Below are 13,090 nucleotides of genomic sequence, written 5' to 3'. Positions count from 1 at the left end.
GGGTAAAAAGTAAATTTCCCCATTTTGTCTGCCAGCACCCAGTCTTCATCCCATGTTAGTAGCTATGAGTCTCCTAGATGTTCTATGCATATATTGTTTTTTATGAAGGTACAGCCATCTATAACTTTTTATAGCAATCTAACTAAATGTTCTACATCTTTAAATTTTTTTCTCTCACATCTTGGTATCTGCATAGTGGTTCCAGAGTTCTCCATTGTGTAGCTGACCAAACAGTTCTCTGTTTTCCAAAAGATCCTTACTATCTGACACATTGAGAAGGCAAAGTAGGACTTACTTGGTGATCCTGTGGTTAAGACTCAACCCTTCCCTTGCAGGGGGCTCAGGTTTGATCCCTGGTCTAGGAAGTTCTGCCTGCATGCAGTGTGCAGTGCGACCAGAAAGAAAAAAAAAGAGTTTCATTGGTGGTACAGTGGTTAAGAATCCACCTGCCAATGCAGGGGACACGGGTTCCAGCCCTGGTCCGGGAAGATCCCACATGCCCCAGAGCCGCTAAGCCCGTGGGCCACAACTACTGAGCCTGCGCTCTAGAGCCTGCAAACCACAACAGCTGAAGCCCAAGCGCCTAGAGCCTGTGCTCTGCAACAGGAGAAGCCACCGCAGTGAGAAGCCCACACACCGCAACGAAGACCCAGCACAGACAAAAAAATAAATTAATTTAAAAAAAAAAAGCAAAGTATTCATTACAACCCTATTTGCCAGAGACAGAGACCTTGAACTAGTGACTTCTCCCCAGCCGGTTTCCTCTGCATACAACATAAAATAGTACAATCGCGTGGTGGTGTGGCAATTCAGGTTATACAGTCAGCGCTTAATGGTGGTGGGCCTATATTCCCATTCCCGTACATGGATAAATTCAGTAGTAACTTTTTTCTTTTATTTTTTAATATGTATTATTTTTTAATTTATTTTGGGCTGCATTGGGTCTTCGTTGCCGCTCGCGGGCTTTCTCTAGTTGCGGCCAGTAGGCTTCTCATTGCAGTGGCTTCTCTTGTTGCAGAGCACTGGCTCTAGGCGCGCAGGCTTCAGTAGTTGTGGCTCGGTGGCTCTAGAGCGCAGGCTCAGTAGTTGTGGCCCATGGGCTTAGTTGCTCCGTGGCATGTGGGATCTTCCCGGACCAGGGCTGGAACCCATGTCCCTCGCATTGGCAGGAGGATTCTTAACCACTGTGCCACTAGGGAAGCCCCCTGTGGTTTTTTTTTTTTGTTAATAAGGTACAAATGCATGATTGCAAACTTGCAGAGCTGCAGTTATTCTGCCATTATGCCCTTAGACATTCATCTGTCTTCAATTTCTCCACCATTATGAAACAGCTGTGGTGAATTCTGTACAGAATGTCCAAGAGCAGCGTGAACCATTTTCTTAGCCCGGGTATCTACTGGTCCAAAAGTTCCATGACCGAATCACTCTAATGGCCGGCGAACCTAGAAGGCTGTTTCCGGTTGCCCTTGGTAAAGATGGCGAGAAGAGGACCGTCACCGGGGTCAGGCTGCGAACTCGATGCCCTCACCAAACATGGCGGCCTTTTGTGCCCGCCCCCTTGGCTTCCTCCTGTCGGTTTACTCCAACGAATCAGTAGCTATGGCGGCGGTGATTCCGGCTTCTCGGAGGCTCCGCAACTTGCTGACCTGTCGTGAGTCACCTCTTGACCTTTGGGGGTCCGTTGAGCTTTCGTGGTGTCACAGCGACAGTCGGACGGGGAGGCCTGTCCCGGGTCTCGCAGGGTCCGAGCCCCTTATTAAACTCAGGGGTCCGTGCCCCCATCCAAACGGCCTGTGTCTTACAATCGGGTCGCTGACGGCTCAGTGTTCCCAACCTGGAGTCAGTACCACGATCACGGGTCTGAAGTGTTCCTCATACTGAGGCCACTGATAAGTGCGCCCTAATCTTAAAGTCTGTATTTCCCTAAACCAAGGCCTCTAACAGGACTGTGTTCCCCAATCTAGTGTCACTGAGATGTGTGCCCTCTGCTCTTGAAGGTGCTGTGCCCCCAGTCTGGGGTCATCAATGGCTCTCCCTTCCTTCATCTCCCCAGGATTGACAGCCCGCACCAACCTGGGTCTCAGCCTTAACCTTCATCCCTTGAGTTCCTTTGCACAAGATGAACCCTCCAAAGCAGCCCCCGAGGAAGCCCCAGGCCACAGCTATGAGTCCCTTCGGGTGACATCTGCCCAGAAACACATCCTGCATGTGCAGCTAAACCGGCCGGAGAAGAGAAACGCCATGAACAAGGCCTTCTGGAGGTCCGGCCTGCAGATTCTGGAGGCCTGCCTGCAGGAGGAGGCAGGGGCTAAGGGACTGGGCAGGGGTGGGCCTGAGGGCAGGGGATTCCCACGCCAGACATAGCCCTTCCCCCTTTCCCCCACAGCGAGATGGTGGTGTGCTTCAACAAGATTGCAGAAGATGCTGACTGTCGTGCTGTGGTGATCTCTGGCGCAGGAAAAATGTTCACTTCAGGTACGAGGTGCTCTCCACACCCACCCCTGCCAGTCTCCCCTGCTCCTGGGAATAGAGTAATGCTTCATAATTAGTGTTTTAAGCAGCTTCTAACTTCCACTTTGATCATTTTCAAATACAGAAATTAGTCCATGGGACTTCCCTGGCGGTCCAGTGGTTAAGACTGCACGCTTCCACTCCAGGAGGCATGGGTTCATCCCTGGTCGGGGAACTAGGACCCTATATGCCGCACGGTGCAGCAAAAACAAAAGAAAAGAAATTAGTCCAACAGAACATGACAGGATCATCGGCTCTAAAGTCAGGGTTTTCATCCTGAATCTGTGGCCTTGATCAAGGCCTTTAATCACCCAGAATCTGTTTTTTTCTAATGTCAGTAAAGCGTGTTGTAATAATTACACGCTTTCTGGCAATTCCCTGGCAGTCCAGTGGTGAGGACTCAGCACTTTCACTGCAGGGGCCCTGGTTCAATCCCTGGTCGGGGAACTAAGATCCTGCAAGCTGCGAGTGGCGTGGCCAAAAATAAAAAATTGCATGCTTTCGTGCAATTAATTACTCAGTCCACATGAACTGATTCCCGGTTACATGTCTGTTAGATCTTTTGATTGTCCCACAGGTCTTTTCTTCAGGTTGGATAATTTCTATTGACCAGATTCATCGACTCCTTTGTCACCTCTGTTCTGCTGTTAAGCCCATCCAATGATTTTTAAAAATTTCAGATACAGGCATACCTCAGAGATATTGTGGGTTCAGTTCTAGACTACCACAATAAAGCGAATATAGCAATAAAGAAAGTCACATGAACTTTTTGGTTTCCCAGTGCATGTAAAAGTTACATTTACACTATACTGTAGTCTATTAAGTGTGCAGTAGCATTATGTCTAAAAAAAAAGTACAGGGGCTTCCCTGGTGGCGCAGTGGTTGAGAGTCCACCTGCTGATTCAGGGGACACGGGTTCGTGCCCCGGTCCAGGAGGATCCCACGTGCCGTGGAGCGGCTGGGCTCATGAGCCATGGCCGCTGAGCCTGCGTGTCCGGAGCCTGTGCTCCGCAACGGGAGAGGCCACAACAGTGAGAGGCCTGTGTATCGCAAAAAAAAAAAAAAGTACTTACCTTAATTAAAAGATAATTTATTGCTAAAAAATGCTAACCATTTGACAATGCAGGGTTGCTAGAAACCTTCAATGTGTAAAAAACACAGTATCTGTGGGACTTCCCTAATGGTTCAGTGGTTAAGATTCACTGTTTCCAATGCAGGGATGCATGGGGCATGGGTTCGATACCTGGTCAGGGAACTAAGATCCCACATGCTGTGTGGTGCAGCCAAAAAATCAAAAGGAAAAACAGTATCTGTGAAGTGCAGTAAAATGAGGTATGCCTGTATTGTACTTTGCAGTTCTCAAATTTCCATTTGGTCCTTTTTTATATTTTCCATTTCTCTGCTAAAGTTTCATATCTTTTTGTTTGTCACAATCATATTTTTAAAAAAATATTTATTTGTTTATCTTTGGCTGCATCGGTTCTTAGTTGCTCACTCGGGATCTTCATTGCCGCGTGCGGACTTCTCTCTGCTTGTGGCCCGCGTGCTCAGTAGTTGTGGCTTTCGGGTTTAGTTGCCCCTCGGCATGTGGGATCTTCGTTCCCCAACCAGGGATCAAACGTGAGTCCCCTGCATTGAAAGGCAGATGCTTAACCGCTGGACCACCAGGGATGTCCCACAACCATATTTTTCTTTGCATCATTGACCGTAGTTACAATGGCTGTTTTCAAATCCTCGTCTCCTAATTCCAACATCTGGGTCCCCTTGGCGTCAATCTCTGTTTCTTATCTTTTCTCTTGAAAAAAAATGGGTCTCATTTTCCTGTTTCTTTGTTTTCAGAGTAAGCTTAGATTGTATCCTGGATATTGGACTATGGGAGAAAATGATGTGGAAATTCAGGATCCTATTACATAATTCCAGAGTGTTGAGTTTCCTGTTTTAGCAGCTGAGTTGGAGTCAGTGTTTTAAATCTCTTTGCTGGGCTGCCTGCCTGCTTCATGGGTCAACAAGAGATTTGGGCAGAGCTTATACACAGAACCTGGGGCTCCCCTCTCTGGCTCTCTGCTTTCTGGAATGTCCCCCCCTCACTTTCTATCAGCTGAGGTCACCCTGGGCTCTGTTTGTCCTTTGGTTCTTCAAGCACAACTTCAGCCTGCCCTCAGGTTAACTTTAAAAACAGGTAACTCGGCCAGTCACTTCTTCCAGAGTCTGCCAGGTGCCTTCAGGTAATTGGATCTTGTCCAACAAGGGCACCTAGTTGGCACCTGTAGGAGGGTCCATACCAGAAGTGGAAGGTCACATACACTGATTTCTGCACAGGGCCCAGCCTAATGTTGGGGTCCCAGTGGTGACTGAGGCAGCCCCAGGCCCTGCCCTCATGGAGTTTCCAATTCAGTGGGGAAGACAGACAGTAAACAATGTATTTCTTTCTTTTTTTTTTTAACTTGCTTTAAAATATTTTATTGGAATTCTTTTGATAAGACCAAGTAAAGGCCACCTAAATGATTTTGGCCCCCAAATTTCTAGGCAGTCCCCTCTCCCCACCCCAGGAGGTTGACAGCTGCTCACACAGGTTAAGGCAGGGAAGATGTGGAGTTCCGAGGGTCTGTCCAACACCAGGTAGAGGACACCCTTTGTGTCAGCAGAATTCACAGTACCCAGGTAGAAGGTGCGCTGCTCTCCACTTCTTATCACAGCCTGTTAATGAAGTGGCAGGAACCATTACCGGGGCATCCCAGCTATCCCAACAGCACTTCTCCAAGAGGAGAATTCCAAACCTTAGGCCTTCAGTCACCAGGCTAGCCCTGAATCTCTGTGAAGGGACACTGCCCTGGCTGGGCTTCCAAAAGCTCTCCTGCTTTATTCAAGAATAACACAACAGTGGACGTCTTAAACACCCTCAAGGCGCTCAGGAGCCTCCTTCAAGAATCAGGGGCCTGGGGCTTCCCTGGTGGCGCAGTGGTTGAGAGTCCGCCTGCCGATGCGGGGGACACAGGTTCGTGCCCCGGTCCGGGAGGATCCCACATGCCGCGGAGCGGCTGGGCCCGTGGGCCATGGCCGCTGAGCCTGCGCGTCCGGAGCCTGTGCTCCGCAATGGGAGAGGCCACAACAGTGAGAGGCCCGCGTACCGCAAAAAACAAAACAAAACAAAAAGAATCAGGGGCCTGGGAAGAAACCAGTGAGTCAGCAGAAGCCAGGGCGACTCCAGACGAGCGCCCCCTGCTCTGAGCTGGGTCAGTTCCGAGCAGTGGTGTCACAGAGACATCAGACGCTCTAGTCTGTAATGACAGTTCATCCTGCTCAGACAATGCATTTCTTTCTGTTTCGTCTGTTAACATCTCCGCACGTCGTGCCCGTTGTTTTCCTTCTACCACTCTCTCTGTTCTCCTTCATTCCTTTGTTCATCCATTCAACATTCCAGTGCCAGCCCCCTTCCTGGGTGCCTCGGACCTAGAAACAGAAAGCAGCCCCTGTTTCTGAGCCCTTTCCCTCGTGGAGTGCAGGATGAGGGTTCATGTGTAGCCGTGCCAGGCCTGGGGTCCTCATCTTTCAGCTCACAGCTGATTGTGGCCGTCTCGTCCCATTTTCAATCTGAAGGCCAGAAAGAAGAAACTCAACTTAATTAGCAGTTTCAATGATAGAATGAAACTACTAATTTAAAAAAAAAAGAAAAAAAGAACTAGCCCACACTTACTTACATTTGCGGAGTGTCTCTGAGCACCTTACACATATTAATTCTCACCACGACCCTATGAGACAGGCTCAGTCCCCATCCCCATTTGACAGGTGAGGAAACTGAGACCCAGAGAGAGGAAGAAACTTGCCCAGTTCTCACTGCTGCGATTTTTGAACATGGGCTGCCTTGCTGCAGAATCCTTGCTCTTCATGGCTAAGTGACCCAGGTGTCTGACAGGCTGGTTCAAAGTATGCCTAGCCGGAGGAGCCCGCCACCTCCCACCCCTGCCAGCCGCACACACCTTCACCTCTCTGTGGTCTCATCTGAAGAAAAGGGAGATGCTGTGAGCCCCCACCTCATCAGGTTGCCGTGAGGATGAAACGAGTTAATAGGCACAAAACATTAATTCATGTGGAACTTTTATTAATGTAGCTGCTATTATTATTTTTAAAAATAAATTTATTTATTTATTTATTTTTGGCTGCATTGGGTCTTCGTTGCTGCGCGCGGGCTTTCTCTAGTCGCAGCGAGCGGGGGCTACTCTTCGTTGCGGTGCGCTGGCTTCTCGTTGCGGTGGCTTCTCTTGTTGCAGAGAATGGACTCTAGGCGCGTGGGCTTCAGTAGTTGTGGCACGCAGGCTCGGTAGTTGCGGCTCACGGGCTCTAGAGCGCAGGCTCAGTAGTTATGGCTCACGGGCTTAGTTGCTCCGCGGCATGTGGGATCTTCCCAGACCAGAGCTCGAACCCATGTCCCCTGCATTGGCAGGCAGGTTCTTAACCACTGCGCCACCAGGGAAGTCCCCGTAGCTGTTATTATTGATGATTATAAATAAGTTAATTGTTATGATGAAGGAGATCTGAAACACTGAGGTTCCCAGGGAACGAGATAGGGGACCTCTCCGGAATGACTTCTGACTCTGGAGGGGGACACCTTGTTCCGTGGTCTGGGGCCGTTTATTCCAAGGGGTTGCAGACACCCGTGTCTGCAGATCCAGGTAGGGCAGATAAACCAGCAAAAACAGCGGGAGGAGGTGTGGCCAGGTGCCAAGCTGGGCTTGTTCTGGGGGTAAGCTTGGTCCCACTGAGTCATACAAGCTGTGCAGGCCTAGTGGGAAGCTGGCAGATGTCTGCAGGCTGATGCAGGCGCTTCTGGCCTCGGCTGAGACAGAGTATATAATAATAGTAACTGTGGTGATGCCATTACGTGCCAGGCATTGCTCAAAGCGCCTCTGGGCTCTGTCACTTGAATCCTTGCCGCCCCATCAGCTCTCGGGAGGATTTTAGGCTCATTTTACAGAGCAGAAACCCGAAACCCAAAGGATGGAGTGACCTGGCCAGGGTCACACAGAGGAGTTCTGTCTTACCCATATTTAACTTGCACAAATTCAGCTCTACCCTGAGTCAACACTCCTGTGCTCTCGTTCATTTAAATAAGCCTGTGCAGGCACCAGAGCCTCAGAGGGTCAGGGGTGTGGCTGAAGGTAGGAGTGACTTTTCAGGTTTGTCAAATAGCATTGTTCAGAGGACAGGCAAAAGGATGAGAGTGATTCACCTCGGGAAGAAGAAAATTCTGCTCAGAACGACCCCGTAGCTCCAGCTCACTCAGAGTCAAAGTCAAAGTCCTCCTCTTGGCCCACAAGGCCCCACAGAGTCTGCCTCTGTCACCTCTCTGACGTTGGCTTTTCCTGCTTTCCCCCCTGCTCACTCCACTACGCTGGCCTCAGTGGTCCTCCATACAGACACCGGGGTCATTCCTACCGCAGGGCCTTTGCACTGGCTGTTCCTGACATGTAGAACTCTCTTATCCCAGATATCCCTACAGCTCCCTCCCTTATGGTCCTTCAGATCTTTATTCATATGTCACTTTTTCAGTTAAGAGGGTCCCTGACCACCCTACTTAATACTGCAAGAGCCCTCACTGTGCATGTGCACGCGTGCGCGCGCACACACACACACACACACACACACACACTCCATTCCACTTCCCTCCTTTAATTTTCTTTTAGTACTTATTGCCAGCTGACAAAATGTATCTTCTTACCTGTTTGTTTCCCATAGAAGGGCAGCTCCATGGGGGCAGAGATTGTTGTCTGTCTTGTTCACTTATTGAGCACCTGCTGTGTGCTAGGCCCTGGTAGGCACTGGGGATACAGTGGTGGGCAAAAAGCCAAACTCCTTGGGGGTGGGGAGATGGGGAAGACAAACTCCTCCGCTCATGGAGCTCACATCCTAGAAAGGGAGACAGGCACTAAACGAGATAAGCATACAGTTATGTGGTAACAAGAAGGCAGTGCGGGAGATATGGCCGAGAAAGGAGGTGAAAGGTGACAGGCTGCAATTTAGCCAGGGTGCCCAGAGGAGGCCTCTCTGAGGAGGTGACCTTTGAACTGTGGCCTGATCGCTGGGGAAGGGCTGTTCTAGGCAGAGGGAGGAGCAGGCAGAGGCCCTAGGAAGCGAATGTGTTGTCGGAATGGCTGATGGAGGCCTGCGTGCCCAGTGGCATAGGCTGGAGATGATGCTTGTGCAGGGCTGGTAAGGTCTTGGCAGAAGACCTGGCATTTCATTCTAAGTAAGAGGGATGGGGGGCGTCGGGGAGAAGAGAGGGCCCTGAGGTGATCACAAGTGCCCTCTGGCCGCATGTGGGGAACAGACTGTGGCGGCAGGTCAGTGGAGGAAAGGTCAGGCTTGGGATTGTCTTAAAGTTGGAGCCACAAAAATTTCTCCATTTCCGAGCTTCCTGTCTCAGGAAACATCACCACCTTTGACGCAGTTGCTCGTGCCCAAAACCTTGACCTCCAGGCCATCTGGCATCACAGTGAAAAGCACGGCCCCTGGAGCCGGCTGCATAGTTCTGGGCTTGAAGTCGCAGTTCCACTGCTCACAAGCCAGTGTGGCCTTGGGCGTGTGATTTAAGCTCCCCGTGCCTCAGTTTCTCCCCCAGGAAAATGGAGGTAGTAATAGGACCTACCTCAGAGGGTCATTGTGAGGCTAAGGTGAGCAAAGACTCGATACACGTTAGCTTGCCTTGTCTTCACACCCCAAAGGCAGTCCCTCCTGTGAGTTGCTGCCTCCACCGTGGTGGTTTGCGTGGCCTCTGAACCCTAGCCAGGGCAACGGGTTGGGCCTGGGCGGCTAGGTGAGCCTCCCCAGATCTCCCCACCAGGTATCGACTTCGTGGACATGGCTTCAGGCCTCCTTCAGCCCGCGGGAGACGACGTGGCCCGTATCAGCTGGCACCTCCATAGCCTCCTCAGCAGATACCAAGAGACCTTCAGCGTCATCGAGAAGGTGACCCTGGGAGGCTAGCGGGGCAGCCCCCTTCCTGCCGCTCCTGGACCAGCCTTGACCCCGCCCCTCCTGTCCCCTTCCAGTGCCCTAAGCCGGTGATTGGCGCCATCCATGGGGGCTGCATTGGTGCAGGTGAGTCTGCAGCCACCCACCCAGATCTGTTGCCAGTTAGACTTTGGCCCGAGGCGCAACCCCACAGTCTGGGGGTGGGGGTGGGGAGCAGTCCTGTGGTGGTTTAGTGTCCCTGGCCTCTCCTTCCCAGGAGTGGATCTTATCACTGCCTGTGACATCCGGTACTGTACCCAGGATGCTTCCTTCCAGGTGAAGGTGAGCCATCCTCCTGAGCTGCTTCCTTGGGCCCCGCTTAGAGCTGGGAAATGAGTGGCAGAGACAGGTCAGAGCAGGGGCAGAGCAGGGACAGAGCAAGCTAAGGGGGTGGGCGTGAGTCTAGACGGCTTCATGGAAGAGTGAGTTAGAACTGAACCTTAAAAAGTAACCCTTGGGACTTCCCTGGTGGTCCAATGGTTAAGACTCCGCGCTTCCAAGGCAGGGGGCGCCTGTTTGATCCCTGGTCAGGGAACTAAGATCCCACGTGCCACAGGAGCAAAAAAAAAAGAAAAGAAAAGTAACACTTGGCCAGGGAGGAAGTCAAGGGTAGGCCATGCAGTCAGTGTGAGGTCAGGAGTGAGTCAAGTTGTCAGGGAGGGGTTGAGGCTAGGGGCGCTGCTTGGCGTCAGTGCTGGAGGGGGCGGGAGGCACGATGGAGCTCATGGTTGGAGGGGGGCAGGGCAGGGATAAGCAAGGCTTCTGTCTGGAGATAGATGCAGCTGACCTCAAAGAATTGGGAGGGCAGAAGAATTGGAAGGTGGGCTGTATGCTAGACCGAAGGAACCTACATGGGCAAAAGTACGTGGATGGGAATGAAACGGGGTGTTTGGAATGGGAGTCTCTGAGGTGGGGGTGGGGTGGGACCTCTGCAGTAAATGCGGAATTTCATTGGCATTGAGGTTGCATGGGGACAGTAGTGGGCAGAAACTAAGCACGGGCAGGATTGCTCCCCCCAGGAGGTGGACCTAGGTTTGGCAGCGGATGTGGGAACCCTGCAGCGACTGCCCAGAGTCATCGGGAACCAGAGGTGGGTGAGAGGAGCCTGGGGGAGGGGACGGCAGGACATCTCCTAGACCTGGGATGACTGCCACCCCCGACACGCTCTGCCCTCTTGCAGCCTGGTCAACGAGCTGGCCTTCACTGCCCGCAAGATGATGGCTGACGAGGCCCTGGACTGTGGGCTGGTCAGGTAGGGGCTGAGGCCTGTGCTGGATAAGAGCTCAGGGGCAGCCAGACCTGGGTGGGGCTCTCTGGATCCCCGAGTACCTTAACTCATGGATTCCAAGTGGCCTCCTCTCTCTGGGTGGTCTGGAGTCTACTGCCCTGCTCTGATTGGTCCATTTCACTGCGGTATCTTCCATTTTCTACGGTGATTGGCCACTTGTTCATCCATGAGAGGGAGAGGAGAGCTCTTCTCAGACCGCCGACTGCAAATGCCTTTCATCCTCAGCCGGGTCTTCCCAGACAAGGAGGTCATGCTTGATGCGGCCTTCGCCCTGGCAGCCGAGATTTCCAGCAAGAGCCCCGTGGCGGTGCAGAGCACCAAGATCAACCTGCTCTACTCCCGCGACCATTCGGTGACCGACAGCCTCAACTTCATGGTGAGACTCTCCGTCCGACCAATCACATCCCTTCTCTGATCCCAGCGCAACCAATCAGGGCACAGCGGCCCCTTGCAGGCCTTGTCCTCTGACTGGTGCGCTGCTATCTCCTAGTTTTCATTGGTCCAATTAAAATCTTCCCATATCCTTTCCATTCCCCGCCGCCGTCTTTATCCAGAAATCCTGGAACATGAGCATGCTGCAGACAGAGGATGTCGTTAAGTCTCTCCAGGCCTTAATGGAGAAGAAGGAACTGAAGACCATCACCTTCTCCAAGCTCTGAGAGGCCCTTCATCCCAGGTCCTGGCCCAGGGTCTAGCTTTGTCCCGTCTCGTGACTGCGCTTCCTCATTCACAGAGAGGGAGGATTAGTGAAGATGGTCCCCCTCGCTGTCTTCTTTGCCAGTCTCCCTGTTTTCATGCCTTGTCTTCACCCCACGAACAATAAAGCAATATAAAGAAGCCGGTGTCCTTATTGGAGAGAGAGGCGAGGCAGAAAGGGGGTTAACATGATGATCCTGGGGGCTCCAAAGACCACGGTTGTGCTGAAAGTTGGGGACAGAGATATGACCAATGGGCATGGAAGACATGCAGGTGATGACCATTCAGAGTGGCAGTGGGCAGGCCAGGGCTGGTAGCAAGTCATGTGAAAGGCCACAGACGGTCTTCCTGCCTGCCCCAGGCTTGTGGGCGGCATTTCCCCTGCCTGGCCCCCACTCACTACACAGCGTAGTAGGTTCCGGTGCTGGAGTCTGGCTAGGGTTCTGCTGCTACCCAGTCTTGGGCCAACTGCCTCACCTCTCTAAGCTCTGAGTTCTCTTTTCCATATATAATCACAACCTCCTGGAGAATTCCCTGGCGGTCCAGTGGTTAGGGCTTTCACTGCAGCGGCCCGGGTTCAGTCCCCTGTGGGGGAACGACGATCCCGCAAGCTGCGTGGCATGGCCAAAAAAATAAATAAATAAACCAACGTCCTGGATTTATGTTTGGAATGAGGGCAAGAGACCAAGCATTAATTACAAGGTATTATTTTCCTTTTTTTCTTCTTTTTCGGCCGCGCCGTGCGGCTTGTGGGAGATTTGTGGGATCTTAGTTCCCCTGACCAGGGATGGAACCCGGCGCCACGGCAGTGAAAGCACGGAGTCCTAACCACTGGACCACCAGGGAAGTCCCCAAGCATTAATTTAGTGTCTCCTATATGCCACGTCCTGTTATGAATATTTATTAACTTAGTAATTCCTTTCAAGGACCCTATGAGGTTAATACTATTAATATTCCCTATTTAACAGATGGGCAAATGGGCAAATTGAGGTTAAACCACTGACGCAAGATCAAACAGCGAAGAAGCGGCAGAGGAAGGAGTTTAACCCAGAACCTCAGGCCCCAGAAGTCAGTGATCTAAACCACGACATATACAACATGACGTACATACTAGAGGCATGCAGCAATAACTGAGGTCCTCGAACAGTTCCTGGGAGTATCAGGAGTGCCCAGTTCCTCCTTGCTTTTTCACTTGTTTCCGTTGCCCATCTGTCCTGGGCCACTCCTTTTAGCCTTACCCTGCCCCACCCTCCTGGCCTCACCCTCCCTCTGACAACAAAGGGTCAGCCAGGTTTTTATGGGCTCCGATAAGGCCCTTGAAGGGCCAAAGTTCGCCAGCACTTCCTCTTTGCAGGAGGGCCTAGAGGAGGCGGTCCTGAGCTGAGTACCCCAGGCCTGGCCCAGAAGATCTGGGTTCCGGCTGGTTACCAGTGAGGCTGGTAAGAGAAGGGAGACTGGGGGTGCCCTAGAAGATGTGTGTCTAGGATCCCTAGAAGAGGGACCCCGTGGACCCTGCCCTGCCAGCCACTCCCTTATCCTCAGGTATAAGGGCCAGCCACCAGCCGCTATCTGCCGCCATTCCCTACT

At 51.9% G+C, this 13,090-nt stretch overlaps 1 protein-coding gene across 1 annotated transcript; it reads left to right on the top strand.

The window, feature by feature from the left end:
- Positions 1–1,518: 1,518 nt before the first annotated feature.
- Positions 1,519–13,079, top strand: ECH1 (enoyl-CoA hydratase 1; the record flags this gene model as incomplete). Its single annotated transcript, XM_079908519.1, has 11 exons — positions 1,519–1,651; positions 2,054–2,261; positions 2,387–2,475; positions 9,350–9,474; positions 9,558–9,606; positions 9,737–9,801; positions 10,539–10,609; positions 10,700–10,771; positions 11,033–11,183; positions 11,362–12,942; positions 13,046–13,079. 10 exons carry the CDS (start codon positions 1,519–1,521, stop codon positions 11,464–11,466), a joined length of 1,068 nt encoding a protein of 355 aa, XP_079764645.1. The 3' UTR covers positions 11,467–12,942; positions 13,046–13,079.
- Positions 13,080–13,090: the final 11 nt, after the last annotated feature.

Source organism: Stenella coeruleoalba (assembly GCF_951394435.1).
Source record: "Stenella coeruleoalba genome assembly, chromosome: 20".
Lineage (NCBI taxonomy): Eukaryota > Metazoa > Chordata > Mammalia > Artiodactyla > Delphinidae > Stenella > Stenella coeruleoalba.
The sequence above is the reverse complement of the archived record's forward strand: the minus strand, read 5'-3'. Positions and strand labels throughout refer to the sequence as shown.